At 36.6% G+C, this 21,615-nt stretch overlaps 1 protein-coding gene across 1 annotated transcript; it reads right to left on the reverse strand.

The window, feature by feature from the left end:
* Window positions 1–14,311: 14,311 nt before the first annotated feature.
* LOC125646535 (zinc finger protein 358-like) lies at window positions 14,312–21,331 on the reverse strand. The gene is made up of 5 exons (XM_056141975.1): window positions 21,229–21,331; window positions 18,844–18,922; window positions 17,054–17,955; window positions 14,640–14,904; window positions 14,312–14,484 (listed from the first exon to the last, which is right to left on the reverse strand). The coding sequence occupies exons 1-5, from the start codon at window positions 21,262–21,264 to the stop codon at window positions 14,312–14,314; spliced, it is 1,455 nt and encodes a 484-aa protein (XP_055997950.1). The 5' UTR covers window positions 21,265–21,331.
* Window positions 21,332–21,615: the final 284 nt, after the last annotated feature.

Consider the following 21,615-nt stretch of genomic DNA (forward strand, 5'->3'; position numbering starts at 1 on the left):
TCCGGTTGACTGGTCACACCCGCTGTGAACCCTATATCTTGATCAGGTAAACGGAGCAATCCGTAGTCAAAATCAGTATTTTAAACATGGCTTAACAATTGGTATGAAACACATCGGACAGCATTTGCCTAGGAAAAAGTAAGTTTCCCCGGTTGATCGTTCACATCTGCCGTAAACCCTGTATCTTGATCAAGTATACGGAATAATCCGTAGTCAAATTCATTACGGTTCGTTGTTTGAATATTACTCGAAAAATTTTCACTCATATGGAGACGTCACCACTGCTGCAGGCTGCAAAATCTAGGCCTTTGCTTGGCGCTTACGGCCTTTGAGTAGAGAGGGATGTTTATCTTGCCCTACCTGCTGTGGCGTGAAGCCTTGGTTTTTGCAGTCTCATTCAAAGGACCGTCTCATTTAGTCGCCTCCTACGACAAGCAAGGGACACTGAGGACCTCTTCTAACCCGGATCTGCACGGGAAGCTACCGCAAAGAAAATCTGCTTGTTTCTATACGGACTTGAAGGGCCGTCCGTCCACAAGTATATCATTTCCGTTCTTGATTTATTTCTTTGAGTTCAGGAATAATCTTGTTCTGGATTCCATATACTGTTTTAAGAACTTCATCATATATCACCGAAAAGACTATCATTTGAGTTTGTTTTATTACCCGCAGACACAAAGTAAGCAACAAATGAATGCAGTACAATACCACCTGTCTGGTTACAGTATGCTGATTGTATTTTTTCATTTGACTCGCAGCAATAATTTTCTATGAAAATCATTTGTAATAAAAATTAGTTCTTTGGGAGATTTTCGTTAAGTCTCCTTATCGCCTGATATTACATGTATCTTCCTACACGATACACATGGTCTTTGAAACCTTCTGTTTGCTTACTACAGTGACAATGAAATCAACTTTTTCCAGCTCAATCTCAACCGTTTTCATTCTTTTCTCTAACTTTGTCTGATACTTCTAATTTTCTACTGACTGAAAAGACCTCTCATCAATTCGTCACCTGTTGGTTGTTTACCCAATAAAATATCAATATTGAGAGAGAGACACTTATTCCTTAGCGTATCACATTTCTCAAAAGTATAAGTATTTTGGATGATGACATGTACGTTTACTAAGCAGTTACTTAAGTTCGTAAGTAACACATGCTAAGGACCCTTTTTAAAATGTTACTGATTCTGGGGGTTTTCTGCTTTTCATCAACCCACTTCTTTACATTCCCATCCATTTTATTTCTACTCAACCCTGCGCTGATTATTCCAACGCCATCGGATGCAAATCAACCAACATCGGATCCAAATTCACCGTCATCGCCTCATCAAGTACGCGAGGATTTACCTTGTTCTAAATCTCCTTGGGCAAACAGTTATTCCAATCCGTCAACGTTGCACAGGAGAAGGACGAGACCAAGACCACAACTAACCTTACTTTTGCACCAGAAGAAATGACATCATGTCTTGAGGTGAACAACCTCATTCATAACACCAAGCTTAACGCCGATAAGGATTTCATAAAGAAAGACCCTTGTGAGAATCATAAGAAACCAGCATGGGCAAGGACGTGGGTAACGTGACCTGGTACAGTTGCACCCGCACCCGTTATACCCGCCTTGTGCACAGAAAGTCTAGAGACAGTGCAGGTGAATTGACAGAAAAGGACCATTAGATCCTTCAGAGCTTCATGAAAGGTGAAGATAACGAACAGTGATCAATCTCATAACTCCTACAAGCAATACAAAATAGATAGTTGGGCAAACACGGACCCCTCGACACACCAGAGGTGGGATCAGGTGTCTAGGATCTGGTTGAGTGTTCATGTCATTAAAGTAAGGAAAATACAACAGTCAGTGTAAGTACAATTAAAAATCTTTTTTTTACTATCGTAAGATCCTAATATCATTAATGGTAGTATTATTATGTTCAGGGATCAATAATAATGAAATAATAATGATAAAATTTATATAGCGCTTTATGTAAAACACATTACTCTTCAGGCTCTTTACAAGGTTAAGAAGAAGAATAAAACAATTAAATACAATTAAATGAAATTAAATGACAGAATGACATAATATCTTATTTCTGTAAAGTCATCACAACAACAAAAAACTATTTTTATGATTGACAGCTAAAAGGTTGAGTTTTTTTGGGGGTTTTTTTTTGTTGGTTTTTTTTGTTGGGTTTTTTTTATAACTAAAACAGTCAGTTTTATATATGTTATAATCTAAAAAGCTGATTTATAAAAATGAGTTTTAAGACTTTTTTTGAAAATTTCAAGAGATGCTGACTTCTTGATGCCATCTGGAAGGTCATTCCAGAGATGTGCTGCAGTCCAGCTGAGTTGGCATTGTCCATATTTTTCGTTCTGATTTTTGGCACCACCTGTCGCAACTTCAATTCTGACTGTAATGGTCGACTTGGCTTGTGTTCATTTAAAAGACTTGCGGTGTATGACAGCGCAGATCCGTGGAAGGAACAGTATTTATAGGTCAAAATCTTGAATTGGGGTCGGTAATGGATGGGAAGACAATGGAGTTCCGCCAGAATCGGAAATATGTGTTCCCGTTTCGGCGACCTCGTAACTAGATGAGCAACCGTATTCTGCACCCGTTACAGCCCGTCCACTGTTTATTCCAAACTCCAAAATATAGACAGTCAGATCCGAAATATAGACAGTCAGCTCTAAAATAGAGACAGTTTCCATAGTCAAGTTTGGATGTTACAAAGGCGTTTACCAGGGTTTTCCAGGCTTCATTGTCAAGTAACGTCTTGTTCGCCTAATGTTTAAAACCTGATAACGACATGATTTGACACCTGATGACACTTTTTCATTGTAAGATGTTGATCGAAAAATGCGCCTAAATTTTTCTCACATGTTGTACCCTTGATAGTATGGCCCCCACTTTGAGATGTAAAGCAGGGGCGCAGTCTAAGTTTTGTTTCGTTGAAAATACTTATTTAAAACCTTCATAAATTCAAACAAACCTGGTGACCTTTGCCAAATAATTTACTTCCCTCTTTCTCAAATAAAGACACCATAACATGTTTCACACTTTATTTGCCTTATTGTATACAGATAAATTTATGCGCTTACCCCAACCCCCTTGTGGCGATTCTTGGTCTTGGCAATTAAACACTGTGTATAATTGTAGATTCAATATTATAACTAATTTATAATGGAAATGCCATATGTGCATTGACACCAAAATATATATATAGGCCAAAAACACATCATTGCCTTACTGAATTGAAAAATCCATGAAATTAGAAATTCAAGCAAATTTAAACATTCCGGTTGACGGCAATGATTCTATTTGCGTATAAGTCCAATTCCCCTTACAATGCAGTAACTGTATTAACGCATTGCAAGATCAAAATTCAACCACAACACTTGAAAATAAATTAATCATATGGATATACATTCAAAAATATATCAATTATCCCGATGAGCGGTAACCCAAGACCAAACTTGAAATTAAAATTCCCTGTGAATGTCAACTGGACATTACAAAATACCAGTATACCAGTAAACAGGAACTGGACACACATTTCTCCACATGGCTAAAGTGGTCAAACGTGAACACTGGAGCCACCGCCACCACGTGGAGGTAGCGACAGTTCACTTATAATACAATTTAGGATAAACTTGAGTTCCTGAGGAAACAAACTGCTCCATTGCTGCACAAATCGTATTCAGAAATATATTATTTCTTACATCTGTCAAATACACTCCATCTGATAGGAAATGCAACTCATTTCCAGCCTTTATGTCAGTATATTTAATGTAACAACCACCATTTTTAATTACTTCTGATGCTATAGAGTTGTTTAACCTCTTTAGGGCCTTGTTCATCGGTTCCATATGATCAGAATACTTCTATTTATTTCTAGATAGCAACTGTGACAAGATCAACATTGTGTTAGGTAGCCACAACTGAATATGACCAAGGTAAAATCAAGTCCTTCAATGTCACAGTCCCAATATCATCAGCTCCACAGTGTAAAATCAAATAACGAGGTACATCATTAACCTTTATAAGAGACTTGATTTTGCTATATATTTCCCCCAAATCATGTCACCTTTATCCTGCCCTCTTTACAATTGATGATCAAACACACCATATATGACGTGGTTTATGTTAATTTATACTTTACAAAATTGAATTAAACTGCATGAAAGCATGTTTTAATAGGATGTAATAGAATTATTTCCTAATGTATGTTTGGTATGATTTGGACTTCCATCTGCCAGCTCGACATATTTCATATTCGACAAACCCAACATAGCAGCGGTTGTTGCTGCACCAATTCGAAAAGAATGAGATTTGAATTTGCTGGAATCAAGACCTAAATCTCTAGTAGCTTTATGCAATTCTGTTGTAAACTACACCCTGGTAAGGGACTGACCTCCAAAATGAGAAATTAAAATGTCAGGGACTTTAGGTCTTACATTTAGATAATCTGATATAATGCTGACTGGTTTGATGTTAGAGTGGAACTTGTTGTTTTCAATAATGATGATTTCCCCTTTGTCCTCCTGATCTGTTTTAGAATGCTTTAGTAATATTCTTAATTTGCTTTGCTTTTGTAAGAATTCCAATTCCTGAAAGCTGATTGAATGGTTGGTATTATGATAACTACCCCAAACCCAAAACAGGTCATGTAATATGCAGCCGCTAAAAGCTTAACTTCATAGTCATTGAAACAAACAACTGGTAAAATGTGTAATATTTCTCCAATAAGTCTGAAGTAATTGGCAATCTTGAATCAAGGGTGCTAGCCTTTCTCCTATAACCTTCCAACATTTTCCTAACCAAGAAATTTTGTGTCAGATCAAAATGATTGCATATCAACAAGGGATGCTTACTCCTCCTAGGCACCTGATCCCACCTATGGTGTGTCCAGGGGTCCGTGTTTGCCCAACTATCTATTTTGTATTGCTTATAGGATTTATGAGATTGATCACTGTTCGTTATCTTCACCTTGCATGGCTATAAATGGTATAATATTCCAGCAACATATACTTTTCTGTCTTTTGTGCAAGATTTCTAACTAACATAAAAGCTATAAACTGGACAATGTAATCTAATGTTGGTGGTCCTGTCCTTTCTAGCTCAAAATAAGATAGAGAATCTTCAAAACATTTCATTTCCTGACTATATGAGGCTTATGTACTTTTAACAGTGGCACTTTTTAGCAAATTATTTACTTCACTCCTAACAGCGCTATGTGAAATTCTACTGGTATAAGCCCTGAGTCCTGGTCTGCTTGTGGTGCCAAGGTGAGGAATTTCTGAAATTGTTTCCGAGATAAAGCATTACCTATGCTGTTTACCTTACAAAAATGTGTTGTGCTTTTGAACAGATTATTCTCCAACAACAGAAGAACCATTTTTCTGACCAAAATCATTATCCTCTTGGATTTTGTTTCTTGATGATAGACACTATAGCATGATTGTCAGTATGCATAATTATTTTTGGTTTTTAAACAACTTGTGACCCCACAAAAAAATGGAAGGCAGAATAAGCACCAATTCCAAGAATGACATTTCTTTGAATATTTCCTCTCCCCAATGAAAGGTGAAGATTAAGAACAGTGATCAATCTCATAAATCCTATAAACAATACAAAATAGATAGCTGGGCAAACACGGACCCCTGGACACACCAGAGGTCTGTAGGACATGGCCAAAACACCAATGACCATTACATTAAGTCCCATAACGTAGAGAACTATTCCCTGAACTATCTGTACACAAATTAATGTTCAGATTGCTTATCCATTCTTTGTCATATATCAGTCTGACCCCATTGAAATTTTCGAAGAAATAAGGCCACATTCTGACGTCTTCCTTAAATTCCTCAGTAATCTTAATATGATGGTGGGATTTTTTTATGCCGCTTGTTGTATCATATGCCCTAGCTTTAGGTACACCCTTAATGAAAAAATTAAGACTACCCACCAAGCTATGAATTTTTTTAAGCTGAAGGGACCTTTTCAAATAGGAAAAATTTAATAAACTTTTTAGTTGTAAAACCTTGTCTGAAGGAATCCTGACAACCATATCAACAGTATCTATTTCCAAATCTAAAAATACATTTTTTGTTGCTGGGCCTACAGTTTTGTCATATGCAAGTGGTAAACCAATGTGATCACTCCAGTGTGAAAGGCCCCCCATTAACCTTAAACATTCATCTAAACCTGTACGACCCAAAAATAGAAAATCATTGAAATATTGTATCAAACCCAGTCCGCCTATTCAACTGCCAGGGGAGGAAAATAGAAAAATTCTCAAATTAACAACATGAAATAGCACAGCCCGTTAGCAAACGTTTGTCTATGTAATACTTTTCCTCAAACTGAAACCATAACAAATCAAAGTCTCCAGGATGAATCATTAATAATCTAAGTGCTGACTTTATATCAATTTTTGCCAACTGCGTTCCTTTCCCCCATTGTAAGTACTACCCCTAGAGCCTGATCTAATGATGCATATGCTACCGAATACTTATCCGGATCAATAAAATGATTAACACCCTGATTTTCTGGAAAAGACAAATGAGTGATTAGTCTGGATTTTCCATCTGCTTTTGGCACTAACCCAAACTTTTAAATTAGTAATAGGTGTACTGTCAAATGGCCCATATGTTCGACCTAGTCCGACTTCACTTTGCATTTTATTTTTTGTTTCCTCAAGATGATCACTGACAGACTTGAGATTTCTTGATTCTCATCCTATTCGAGGACCCTCATAACCTAATCCAAAACCAAACTGAAAACCATCAGCCAATTCCTTTGCAATATTTGGTCAGCATAGTTTTTCAACAAACTAAATAATTTGCCGACTTTGATAGGTGTTTTACCTAAACTCCAAACATTAGAAGGATCCTTTGTTTCCCCCTACCTTGATACATTCCCCTTCCTCTCGAGCTTCAGTAATGGGCTGTGTTTGATCTCCCTAGGGCACGAGAACTCTGAGGGCCCCCAAATCCCCTTTGAGATGGACCCCGTTCCTTATTAGAACAAAGTGCAAAGGGATGACTACCATTGCATTTGATGCAAGAATGAAGATAACCACAGGGAGTTTTGAAACAGGACCCCTGATATTTGTATGTGTAACACTTTTCAAACTGACCCTGGTTAGTTGGAACAGCAGTCATGCCCTTCGTGTTACTATTCACAATGTACAAAAGCCAGAGTTCAGAGTCCACTTCACTCCAAGAACCTGTAGGATGCCTAGCCATTTTCAACCTAAACTGTTGATCATAATCCTGTATACCCTGATTTGAACACCTACTACCTGCCAATCTAACATCTTTCAAATATTTCAACAGTTTCAATTTTTTTGCTGGGTGTGCTTGCAAATAAACAATAGAGAAAATGATGAAGGCATCAATCCATTGCTCAATATTATTGACCTTCTGACTAGATTTGCCATCTGAATGTAATTTTCCATTTACTATTTCTGAGGCTCATTGTTCAATATGTAATGTATATTGTACCACAGCGTGATAACACTTTGCACGATTTCGTGGATGGTGATACTCTTGAATAGTTCTATTCAATTCCTTTCCAACGGTATAAACACGAGCCTTCAGCTACATATAGTTTTAAACTTATAGTCTTTTCAATAGATCCAGTCGTTGACAATTGTTGTAAAAATGGTTGGGAAACGGGTTGAGAATATTGAAAAAATTAGAGCTTATATAAAAGTTCGCACAAAACTCGGTCATTCGGTAGTGCAGATGTTTACTGAATTGGGGGAAGTTTATGGGTCTGATAAGTTATTTCATGAGACAGTTCGTAGGTGGAGAAAGAAATTTCTGACTGGCACAGAGTCCGTCAAAGATGCAGCAAAATCTGGCCGACCTGTGACTGTAACAGGCAAGGTAAATGTCTCAAACGTCGATGAAGTAATTGAAAGTGATGGCAGATACACGATTCGTGATATTGCCAAAGCTGTTGGCATATAAGCTGTTGGGATCAGGTGCCTAGGAGGAGTAAGCATCCCCTGTCGACTGGTCACACCCGCCTTGAGACCTATATCTTGATCAGGTAAACGGTGTTATCCGTAGTGAAATTAATGTGCCCTGAACGCCCTAACAATCGGTATGAAACACGTCAGACAGCATTTGACCTAATGAGAGGTTGTATAGGCAAACATTATAACGACTATAGTATTTGCAAAATCCTAACTTTATACGATACTGTTGAAACCTCTACACCATCAACTTGTTTGCCAGTAGCCTGCCTCGATCTAAAAACAGATCATACGTGGGACAAGCTCTTGCGTGTCGAATCAGTTGAGAGATATAAACACCATATGCAAGTGATAATGGAATATTCCTACATAAATATGTGAAGTTGACGATGGAGAAGCTGAAATCATCCCGTTTATTATAAAGTTGAGTTGTTAGTTTGCCGTTAATATTTATTCTTAATAAAATCATAGTCAACGACAATATGCAAATGTGCAATACCCCCGTTGACAGGGCTGTTGTGGCACTGGGTGAGTGTAGGGGCAGAGAAAATCAGTAACACATTGTCATTGTGTGCGAAACACCACAAAGTGTAAACCATATATCTGTTTTTCATCCCCTATTGTGTTACCATTATGAACAAAACACATCGAAATTGTGACCTACTTGTACCTCTTCGTTTCTGTTTTTCTGCACAATTGAACGCGAAACTAACAAGAAATTTGATATATATTTTCACTTTCCACACCAATTTGTTTACTGGTAAATAAAACATAGTTGTCGTATTTCATTTTATACAAATTAGTTAAAATTAACTTTTGAAATAATTTGTTAACAAGAGACTAGACAAAAAAGTTATAAGACGAGTCGACTCCATTAGCAAAATAATCAATGTTAGTATGTATGATGCACCAGATGCGCATTTCGACAAATAATGTCTCTTCAGTTAGTATAATTGGAAAACATGGGGGGTTGTAACATCAAAACATCAGAAAAAATATATGATGGGATCATTGACGCCCTATGATAGGTCCTGGAAAATATCCGCACACACAACACATTGCATGCTCATCCATATCAAATTTCAGAACACAATATCACTAAATGAACCCTTACATAAACGTTTTGGCGAAGTAGAAATTTTCTCACATTTTAACTTTTATCAAATGTGTTCCACATTATTCCACCGTAGCATCGGATCATGTGATCCTGCCAAGGCACGGCACCAGCTACGAAGTAAGAGTGCAATTCCAGATACTCCCGCAATTTCTTTACTGTAGCACTGTCTTGATTCGGACCCCTTATATTGTCCACATCATGTATGCTTGCCAAAACCCGCTGTGAACCGGGAGTAAAGTGGTTAGCATGTTTTCGTCCATGTCAGCATTTTGGAGTGTAAAATATCGCAAATGCATCACATTGTGAAGAATGCCACCGGTTTTCACGATGATAGTGATTGTCTTAAGAATCGTAGTGAGGAGGATCTGTCAACACTGAGCCAAGATGCCGAACGCATTCTCAACGATGCCCGACCCTTTAACAGTCTGTGCTTAAAAGACTCTGTTCTTTCGACATTTAGCGCTTCGCATAGGGTATCATGAGGTATATTCGAAACTCAAACACATCGTCACACAGGATGAAGTACAGCGTTGGTGTGTCATCTTTCGGAAGTGGTTTATGCCACAGGAAAACCAATGCTGTTGTCCTCTAGACGCTCCTTTAACTGGGACACGTTGAAAATTTGAGCATCGTACATATTCCCATAGCCACCATCAGCGATCCACAGAAACTTGTAGTCAGCATCCACAAGGCTCATTAACAAGACGGAGAAAAAACCTTCGTAGTTGAATACATACTTCCACTGTTCCGTGGACACCTGCAGGCAATGTGCTTCTCATCAAGCGCGCCGCACACATATCACATGTTCAATCTACGACCACATTCTGTAGATAATGCATACCATTCTGCTACAGTGGTTAGTCACACGATTCATTCTACCCTGTAGATATTACGAACGCACAAAGACTTATTGCATTGTGAGGTACTCTAAAGCCAAACTTCATGCTGGCGTATCTGTATTCGGTAGCCAAGTGACGCATTGTCCTAGCCAGTTTCAAACCTGGTTAGAGGGCGTTTTCGATGCCTGATGTTTGGTGATTAGTGAATACAATATCGCAATATAAGCTCATCAAACATGGTGATAGGCAAACGAGGGAAATTCAAAGAACTTGCAGGGTCTTCATTCGGCAGTTCAGGCATGAGCCGATGATAGTGACAATAATGTAACTTTCTACCGATGCCCAGCCATTGCCGAATTCAGATCCTCCAAGCCAGGCAGTCCTCCTCTGTCTTCGTCGTTGAATCACATTTCTATCGCTTACATCTTGCTGGACATAGCATTTCCGCTTGTTGCTATACAGCAGCCATTGTTCGAGGGTGATAAAGACGTCTCATGAATGTCTGTTATTGTTGGCTTGACTGACAAGACAACTGCCAATGTTAATGAACGCGTTACAAATATTATGTTAGAACAAAAATCATAAGGACAGCTTGTCAACTTCCAATATTTATGTAGCAATATTCCATTATCACCTGCATATGGTGTTTATATATCTCAACTGATTCGATACGCAAGAGCTTGTTCTGCGTATAGTCATTTTTTTAATCGATGCAAGCTACTGACAAACAAGTTGATGGTACAGGGGTTTCAACAGTCTCGATTGAAGTCAGCATTTCGCAAATTCCATGGTAGTTATAACGATCTAGTTTTGATCAGGATATAGGGCTCACGGCGGGTGTGACCGGTAGACAGGGGATGCTTCCTCCTCCTAGGCACCTGATCCCACGCCTGGTGTGCCCAGGGGCCCGTGTTTGCCAACTATCTATTTTGTATTGCTTATTGGAGTTATGAGATTGATCACTGTTCGTTATCTTCACCTTTCATAAATGAAAGTGATTATTGTTGATTGATAAAACATCGATATGTTTATAAATGTCGAGTTGAAGGCCACAGCTAGGGATTTTTTCTTCTCATGTAGAAGCTTTTGAATAAACTCTGCTTCATAAGAATATTAAAACAGGTCATCTAACAAAGGAGCACAATTCGTGTCCATGGGTGTAAAGAATGACTTATTAATTAATATGTGACACACGTCAGATTAGCATTAGAAAATTAGACTGTTATAACGACCATACAATTTACAAAATGCTGACTTTAAACGACGCTATTAAAATCCCTATAACATCAACTTGTTCGTCAGTAGCCTGTCTCAATTTGAACTGAGTGCGCGTGTAAACATGATTTTTTACTTACTAAAGGTTTGGAAAAATATATATTGAGCTTTAGTAAACTTTGTAAGTAAGAAATATGTATATAACAAATAAAGTATAGACTCTATGCAGTACTAACAATGCATGTTACTTACATTTTGGGTGATAAAAAACACAAACAGGACAGGGGAGAGATACAGTACGACCTAACAAGACAGAAGAGAGATACAGCTCAACAATACAAGGGCAATAACTCCTCCTGAATTTCGAATCGATCAAATTAAACATACAATGCAGCAGACTGTCCCTCATGACGGGGAATAAATAATACAGTGAACAAAGCAAAATGACAACTAAAAACAGAAGAACTAAAAAAATATAAGCAACACTCCATACGTGTTTTGATGATTTGATGTGATAAGTGAAACTAAGAGCGTGTAACAAAACTACATCTGATCGGACGTAACCGTGTGATCTTCATCAACAACGAATAAATGAATAAAAAAGATTGTGCCAAAGTTTAGTCGTTCATATATGTTCTTGAAGATTTGCTATGTTCTAGGAGACTAGTGTATGGATTTTTCTGAACATTTGTATACTCATTACTCACTATATGAAGATGTACACCTGGTATTTTCATATTGATTGGACTTTTATTTACAGGTTTTTTCCACGTATGGACTTACTCAATATTTTAACTAAAACGAGTACATCTTAAAAATGCATGAAGAGGTTTGATTTAAACGTTGTAAATGCATTGTCCTTAGACTGAAGTTATGCGTTTCTTATTCTAAATTAGAATATTTAAAGTATTGTTTAAAACTAGGGTCTCTTTTACATACAATTTTTATGAAAGTAAAATGCATGAATATTTCCATTTTCTATATATCCATTTTCTGTTGGCAGGGGGTGGGGTGTTCATACTCCAGCAGTTTTTAGACCGTGTACCAAATTAAGAGAAATTATAATAAACAATTAAATTATTTAAAAATCCTATTTATTGGTATAATAATGTTCATATTAAGCATCACCGGAAATATCTTAATATTTGATCGATTCATTGATTTTAAAGCAAATTTTTCAAATAAAAAATACATGCATGTCGACGTTATCTTTAAGACATATTCAGACACAATATATGTTCCAACTGAATCAAATCAGGAATGTTTTTCTGAACATCGAGAATCATTTCTATTTCTGTTGATGTGATGTCCAATAATTAAGCTTTTAGATAATTCTGTGAAAGTTTGAAATAGAAAAATCCTGATACTGTCTCATGTTCATTTCAGACTTGACAGTTTCTTTCGTGTGAAGCGTCCTCGGTTGGATGCTTTTCACTTTACTTGTCGATTTTTTTTTGGGGGGGTGGGTGTCCATGATGCTGTATACAGGTTTTGAATTTCACATTTTTATCAGTTCATATTTACATGTACTTTCTTTAATACGCGTGACCTATGACTACGATGAATCGCTCGAATGATTGAGAGTGATAACCCAATTACTGTCTACGAAACCTAATAAAGACCTGTTCTATGCACCTGTGTCACGTTTAGGAGGGATGGTAAATATTTTATTTTTAACGATGCTTTGCGCATGTAAATTATGATGCATTTCGGTGCGTAGATTCTTGAAGAGGAAGAGCGAATTCTCTCAGGAACGCCTTTTATTGTAGCTTTCTCAAGTTTTAGTTCCCTTGGACTGCTGTGTTATATTGTATTTAATAATTCATACAACGAAGATTTCGGGATGTTCAGTGAGGTACTAAACCTCAAATACAGGAGTAGCGTCCCTTGGGGTAGTCAAACCGACCTAACGGTTATGTATTGATTTCGACAATTCTAAAATAAATCTAGATATCCCCGTTTTGCTTTTGGCACATATTTTCTTCTGTGCATAAAATCGTATACATAACTCCATGTGCTATCATGCAAAATTTATATATAATAAAAAAAAAAAAAAAAAAAAGGACGGACAATATGTCATCCAAATGAAGGAAGTTCGGTTAAAATCCTTGGTGACGCATCTGTAACTATTCGTCCCACAATAAAAATGTTCGGAGAACCCTGACACATGAGCATATATTTTTCATAAAGAGAATTCTTTTTTAATGCTACGCAGTCCCAAATGTGCTGTATTTGAAATATTACATTTTACTCACACAATTGTGTAGAAGACATGATAAAGTTTTGAATTACCAAACCTACCTGACGAGAAATTCCAGATTAATTCATCTACAAATGTATATCGTTAATGCCAAGTAAAGGTACTAATGGAATAAGGAGAACAACCCTCTCCCCTATTTTTTTTTTTTTTTTAATGTGTTTATCATTTGATGACGAGTAAATTTTCTCCGACGAACCCTAAAAGTACGCAGCTGGGTTTCATGCTGTTTGAAATATTGAAAGCAGCAGTATTGCACAACGACCTCCAAATTTACGCCATCTTGTTTATATATTATACCTTTGTGTTCTCAAGTTCAAGCAAGTGCCGTCCACAACACATAATCAAAAAAAAAATTCATTAATATCAATCTTTTATTTATTTATTCAATAATAACAAAAAGATTTAACAAAATTGCACCAGATACACAAATACATCTCACTTTGAAATAATGTACTAACAAGCATTTAAAAAACCAACATAATGTTCACAACGGGTTAGAGATTTAATGCGGTATAACATGGATGTTGGTGAAAGAAACGTGTACATGAACATGAAGGGTGACAATTCCGGAAATGCACTCCATTGATACGCAATCTTCAAAGCCTAGCGATTATATTGCCAAAAAAGGAATCATGTCCGTAAGTCGTAGGCTTTAGAAGATAATGCAGGTTTTTGGGAGTCGGTGTACATCGCAGGTTTTAAGCTAGGCATGAATGAGTTCATCAGGCGCTAAGCGTTGTTGGCCATTGTAGGCGTTGGTTGATACAAAAGGCTTTAGGTTGTGTGGACTACTCCATGTTTTAAGCCCCACAACATTAGGCGTCGGTTGATGCTACAGGCTTTCAGCGTTAGTCGATACTAAGGTTTTAAGCGTTGGTTAATACATCATGCTTTAGGAATTAATGGAAACAGTGGAACTAGATGTCTGAGTGCTGGATCCAGATTCGCCTTCGGCCTCCATCAAGGGGAATCCCCGTTGTTCAGCGTGGATTCGGCGGTGTGTGTTGAGGGTACTCGCTAGAGTGAAACCTTTCCCACAGATGTCACAGCGGTGGGGTCGTTCACCTGTAACATTTGTTATACCTCTTTAAAACTTCAGGTAAATAAATGAGAGATTTTTTGTGCACAATTATGAATAAGTATAATGTATTTTTTTGGAAATACTAGTAATCAGATAGGAGATGATCCATGATACAAATGAAGCCTACACAGAAACCTACCAGTGTGCGTATAACAGTGGATCTTCATGTCGATCTTCTGATGAAATCCTTTTCCACAGTAAGGGCAAATGAATGGTCGGTAGTTGGTGTGAGTGCGCATGTGCGTGTGTAAGTTGGAGGCCCGGTTGAATGCTTTGTTGCAGGTTGGGCAGACGTAAGGTTTGACCGTGGTATGCGTCAGTCGATGGCGCGTCAAATTGCCTGGTTGTCTAAAGGCCCGTCCGCAAATCTCACACTTGAAGGGTTTGTCACCAGTGTGGATACGCTGAAATGAAGTAGACGTGTGATTAATGATTTATAAAAGCTTATAGATAATTAGAATTTAGAATTTGCTAATAGTTTACACTTTGGTATGTACTAGAGTCGCTTATGAATGATCATGATTTCTTTCAAGCATATTCAGGATTTGTTGATTAGTCTTCAAGCAAAGTAATCCCACCCTCATGAGACATAGAGTTTTGCAAAATTTTTAATCGATTAAACTATGGGCATGATAGAAATATAAATATTCTGTGGGAATTTTATTTAATAGATAGTGTAAATATAATTTGATATACTATTTGATACAGAAAAATTTATTTTGAATAAGGGCAATAGCTCTTATGTTGGTATATAGTATTTTCTTTACTGTACAGTATTTTCTTTTCTGTACGTCTATTATACGTATATAAGTAACTTAGCAGCTAGTTGGAACTGTTAATATTAAAATTTTGTATTTTTATTACCGTTTATTATGCTGTTTAACGATAACATGCGATTTTACTTCTGGTTTTGTATGTCTGACATTTTTAAAAAGGTGGCAAAACATACATTTTATTGATTATCAATTAAATCAAACTATATCAAGAGAAAATTATCAATCTGTTTTCACTTTCAATCAATGATAGTGTGAATATGAAGTTACAGGCACTTTACACGAATAGATAAATATTCACAGAATTTTGAGATATAAATTAAACTTACGTTACTATTATCATGATTTGAATGTTCTTTCATATTGCAATGTTTTCTGTAAACGCGGTTTGGTTGGGTTTTTTTGGTGGTTTTTTTGTTTTGTTTTTGTTTTGTATTTTGTTGTTGTTTTTTATGATTGTTTTTCCTTTTCACTATGCATTACTTTATTTGTATTTAGTTCAAGTAAGTATGCTATATCTATAAAAGAAAACTCGTGTTTACTTGCTATGATTACCGGTATATTTCAGGTATATAGGAGCAACCTAAAAAACAAATAGATCTGTAACAAATATTGGCTTATTGACCTAGGTGAAATGGTCGCGTGTCCCTTGCAACTGGCCACGATCTATTGATCAACTGATTGTTGGTTTTTGGTAAAATCTATTTTCAAACATGAGGAACGTGATAATTGAATAGTCCATCAATTTCAGCTCAAACCTTTTCAATCTGAACTTTCAATTCTATCAAAGTAAATTCCAAATTTGTAGTACTCTCAGATAGTAAAATATCCCTAGGAAATTCCATTATTTTCTCATTATAATCAATGTTTTAGACAATTGCCGGAAATTGTCTAGTTGAACCGTTATTTGTTTAGTATTTTATAAACAAATGCGATGCGCGGGGATATTTTCACTCCATTTGACACATCCAATCATTACGCTTCATGACGACTAGCCTACAGCGCCGTGTTCGTTTAAATGCCCCAAAAGGATTATAAAAATCAATGTTACATGGACAGAATATTTTCTCTAGTCGATATTTGAGCAGATGGTTCCAATCTATACAATAAGGATTTAAATGACATGTACGATTAGTTACAAAATGACAAACGGGGTAGCAAAAGTATCTTGAAGTTCCAAAACTACAGAGCCAGTTATTTTTCTGAATGTTTGCATTTTTCTTTCAGAATGAATTTTAAGTACAGAAGAACATTCGTTGTGTTATGTTTGCAACTAAGTCTGTTTTCAGGGGTCCTATTTAATAACAAACTTTTTGTCCAATAGTGGGCATCTGTTGACTAACATTTTGAAAAAGGTCCGTCATGGGTAAAAAATAGTGATAAAATAAGTCAATGTTATTTTAGTTCTGCTCAAAACTTCATCTTTTAACGATCTGAGAGTTATTTCAAAAGCTGCATACATTGTATCACCATATCACTTTTTGTAAACTTTATGCAAAGATTTACTTGAAGTTTGATAAAAAAAAAAAAATGATAAGCCAGGGTCTAATAAACATTACAAATAGAAGCCGTCTCTTTAATTCCAAGACTTAAAAATATTTTCTGTTAGCTATTTTAATACGATTCAATACGAAAAACTGTTGGGTTTTTTTTCCACATTGCGGGTGGTGTATTTACCTATCTAGTTATGGTTATTGTCTACCTAACATGATCATGGTGTTTCTCTGTCCCTAGACTGTAAATCATCAATTTGTCAGGATATGACATACTACATGTGTACCTTATGAGTGACCAAGGTGTTGCTCCGCGAGAACGCCTTTCCACAAACGTCACACTTGTACTTCTTCACTGGCGGGGGCTTCTCCTGATTTAGTCGTTTCTGCCCCAGGCCTGTCATATGCAGAAAAGCCGGATGGATCATTGCGGATGGAGCGGCCATTCCGCTCATAAACTGAATCATGGAAGTTGGAGGCACTGTCCCGGAGAATCCTGGAAGTGTGTCCATTGAAGAGACTTTGGTAGGGTAAGGATGCATCTGAGAGAGACAAAGAAGAGCTGGATTAGCCATCATCGCAGACATGTTTCTGTACTCCGGGTCCCGAGGCGAATGTGACGAAGAGGATTTGAAGTCGTCTGACAGATTGACTGGGGATTTCGGGGTATCTCTATCGTCTTCCATGTGACTGATTTCATCCTCGGAATTGGATTCGACTTCTTCCTTTGACACGCCGTCATAGCTCGCCGACTCTTTAACACCGCTGTCAATTGTCTTGTCTTCCTTCTTCAAGAGTTTTGTCAGGTTCATGAAGTAGTTGGTGAAGGGCACCCTGGGATCTACACGGTAGAACACGTCATCCGACGGAACATCCCGAGGATTTGATTCCACTCGTAACGTCGACGTAGGAATTGATGAAAAACCTTTAGCCAAGGCGTCAGTTGATATCCATGGGGATATGGGAAATGTCGGGAAATACCCCAACCCGGAGCTGGGGTACATCATCGGCATTGTGCCAGTGGGTAAATGATATCTGGCGTCCGAATTTTGAGAGAGTTTCCGGATTTTGCTGAAGGCTGATGATTCCGACTGGGAAAGAGATCCCGCCATCCCGGATTGGTCAGCGTCGGACTTATAATCCGGTGAACCGGAAGACGGACTAACTGACGGATCATCTACTCCGGAATCTAAAACAAAGAAAATAACAGTATTTAAAATCATGCAGTATAAATTTCAAATACATTCTGAACAAGAAATTCAATATACCTGAACTTTTAATTGTTACAAATAGTCAATCATTTATCAGATGTTTCATGTTGAACGGGTCTCCTATTGTATTGTCGGGGTGTGGCCAATTTATCTATCTATTTCTCTTGTGAGGTAATTATAAAGATTTGAAGAGGGGCGATTGTTCAAAATTACATACACGATATTGGTCATTCTTATACTTGTTAAATGTAGAAATTATACACAGTGATTGTGCATTTTGGTTTTGTATTATTATTTTTTTTCTTTTGATATACAAATATATCTAATCGTCCATATTTTTCTTGTATATGTACATGCAAGTTTGAATGATTTAAGGGAAAGGGTTTCATAAGTTTTAAAACATACATCCAATATTGAACCCTTTTGTGGCAAGAACGTTTTTTCGATTCTCTCATTTATATATTATTTATTCCTTTATCTATTCATAACTTCATCTATTTATCAATTTACTATTAATCCATCATATTCTTTTCTTTTTGCTTTGTTTATAATTATTCTTCCTTAATTCGTGTAGCGTTTGAGGAATAAAAACTAAAAGGGACCGAGCAACAATTAATTTTGATTTGAAACAAAGATTATTGAATGCTTAAGATAAAAATAAAGATAAGAATAAATAAAGCATTTTTAAATTATTAACTTTTCATACTAGGTATAAAATTATTCGTATTTTTATATTGAATTTCAAATTCATCAAAAACATTTTTTTTTTTTGGAACACTGAATTGTTCGAAATCAAATATTTCTTGTACAAGTAGGTCGACATATTGAAACGTGCATCTTAGAAGTATATGGCATGTTCGTCTTACCAGAGTTGGCGGCGGGAGATTGGCCAGATTGCTCCTCTGTCAGATAAGGTCGGTACATGTCTTTTTCTTCCTGTAGAATCTTCAAAAAAATAAAAATAATGGATGGTTTGGAAATCGGTCCGTGAAAGCCTAGGAACGGTAGTTAAATATCAAAATTCCAGGAAAACAAATCCCGGTTCTTATATAATTTAAAGAAATTCTGTGTTGTGCGGTTTACGACATCTAACCCCTCTTTTATTCTATTTCAGCGATTTGGCATATTTTATTACCAAATATCTGTAATCACATTATCCTCTCTCTTCTCTTTCTCTCTATTTTTTCGAGAAAACTTCAACTCTGTAATGGGATTGGTCGAGACCGGCGAATAGCTACGCCTACTAATGAATATGAATACGTTTGTAAAAGCTAAGCGGGATTATAATTCTGTTGCTTAATAAATTAATCTCATCCACCTGATAAAAGATATTTGATTAATCTCGTTATTGAAGTCACGGATTTTGGAGTTTCCCAGTCATTATATATTAATAAGTTTGATCTTGTTTTTCGTGCTAATTCTATTGTCCAATTAATGGGAAATGATTCGCGTTTTTTGCCACCTTTTCATTTATTTATCATAGTATACCTTATGTTCCATATCTTATTTCAATATTTGTCCTACGACATTCGTGGTCAGATACCGGTAATGCAATTAAGGAGACCTGTCGCTAGCGCTTCTTACGTGTAAACGAATCTTTGATATATTGATATGATTAACCCAGAAATCGTCCACAACAAAGACAAAACTTAAATGATTATTTCTTACATGTAACTAAAAGTATATTTTCAACAGTCAGATCATTCTAATCTAGTGCTTGACGCAAACTGAAGACATTTTCTCATTTCAATTAATGCAGGTTTACTTTCTAGTCTTAACGTCGCATTTGTATACAACTAATTAGAATTTCTTATTACAATTTCTAGATTATACATTTATCATCAAAACTTTCAAAGAAAATACGTTTGCCAGAAACAAAGGAAATCTTAAGCACATCATGAAACAAATCTTAAAGTTCCTAAAATATCACTAATGGTTTTTAGATAAGACTTGTTTCGCATATCATTAATTCTGTTAGTATAGTTAGAGTATTTCCCGATTTAAAAAAAAATGTCATGCTTTATTTTTAACAGTAGGGAAAAATTTATTTAAAGCTTAATAAATAACTCGAATATTTACTTAACCTTGGATGTGGATCTTTGTTTTAATTAAATAAATAACTAAATTCTTTAAAACATCGTGTATTGTTCACAGCAGGGTGCCCGGTACGGCAGATGACCAGGGCGCGGATCACCTGCCGTCCACCACTGCAAATCAATTTGCTCCTGATTGAATTGCGATCGATCCCTCGCCTCGCCTGCCGGAGATCGAACGAGAACCCGCGGGTTTTCTCACGTAGTCGAGAACAGACCGTCAGTTTGTAAAATGCATTAGTGTCCATAAGGACGACACACAATGCGTGGTCATTTACGTTAAATAAACCATAATCACGAACCAAGGTGTCGCGCCGCGCCAGGTAAACAATCAAAAACATGGCTCCCAGGGTACCACAGTCTTCTAAAGAGATAAATAATTACCGTTTGTTGTGTGAACTGGGTGTTTTGATAATTCATTGTTGTAGGATTGATAGGGATTTGTTAATTTGCGATTTTGACAAGCCCGTGTTTTGCCTTATGAAGGCTAACTATTCCCGTTGGACCCCTAACGAACGTGTTGGAGATGATGGCTTTGGCTTTGGGAGATCGTAAATGACCACAGCCGAGTTTTAGTACCATTTAGGTCCTCAGCACTTTTTCGCGCATCTAGAGAGTCGGGAGGCTATTCAATATCGACAGAAACTTTGAAAGGTTCACAGAGGAAAATTCCGCAAATTTTGTCTCCATATAACATGAAATGAGTTCTCCACATAACTTTAAATTGCATTTATTTATTTTTTTGGTCAATAAAATTTGCAATTCTTTATTTCCTTTTTAGGGGGGGGGGGGGGAGGTCAAGTTGTTGAAAGCATTGGGGGAAAATCTCGAAAGTCTTAAAAACTATAAATTAATGAAAGCAGATTCCTACATTCTTTGATATATTTAAGTAAAAAATTAGAATTATCACCATTAAGAAATTGCAATTCATTGTTAACTACATAATGAGACCTTTAAAAAATTCATTTATACTGCCTGTTGTCCAGTCTTTTTATGCTTTTCTTATATCAATTATATCAAAAAAGGGGGAAAACGAAAAAAGATTTTTTTAAAAAAAGAATTCAATTGGTTTAGAACAATTTGAGATTTCTTCCCAATGCAAAACTTTAAAGAAGCAAATTGGTCTTGGACAAAACATGAGCAAAACTGCATTCCTACCTCGAGTGCCAAACTTCTGTACAGTCTCTGTTCCATGGCTGGGTCTCTATCACAGACTGTCCCGTACAATTAATATCAACAGAATGAGGACACCTTAGTCCATTTCCTTCTTTATATCAAATATATACCTTCTAATCGTTTTAAGTGATTTGATGACTTAAAGTCAGTTTTCTCTCCCGCAGGTAAAAAACAAAAACAAAAGATTTAGAAGTAAATGAGTGTGAAGATTTAGAGTTAAAAGTCAGCCGACAGTAGGGACTTCGGAACTGGACAAAGAGATTTTTTGTTTACAGTATACCCACAAAGGAGCCGCGTGTGAGTTAATGCGGGGCAATGAATCACGGAAATCCTCGTGTAGTACTCAGATTTAGTTCCGTAAACTTTGGG

This window comes from Ostrea edulis, chromosome 6, assembly GCF_947568905.1.
Source record: "Ostrea edulis chromosome 6, xbOstEdul1.1, whole genome shotgun sequence".
NCBI lineage: Eukaryota > Metazoa > Mollusca > Bivalvia > Ostreida > Ostreidae > Ostrea > Ostrea edulis.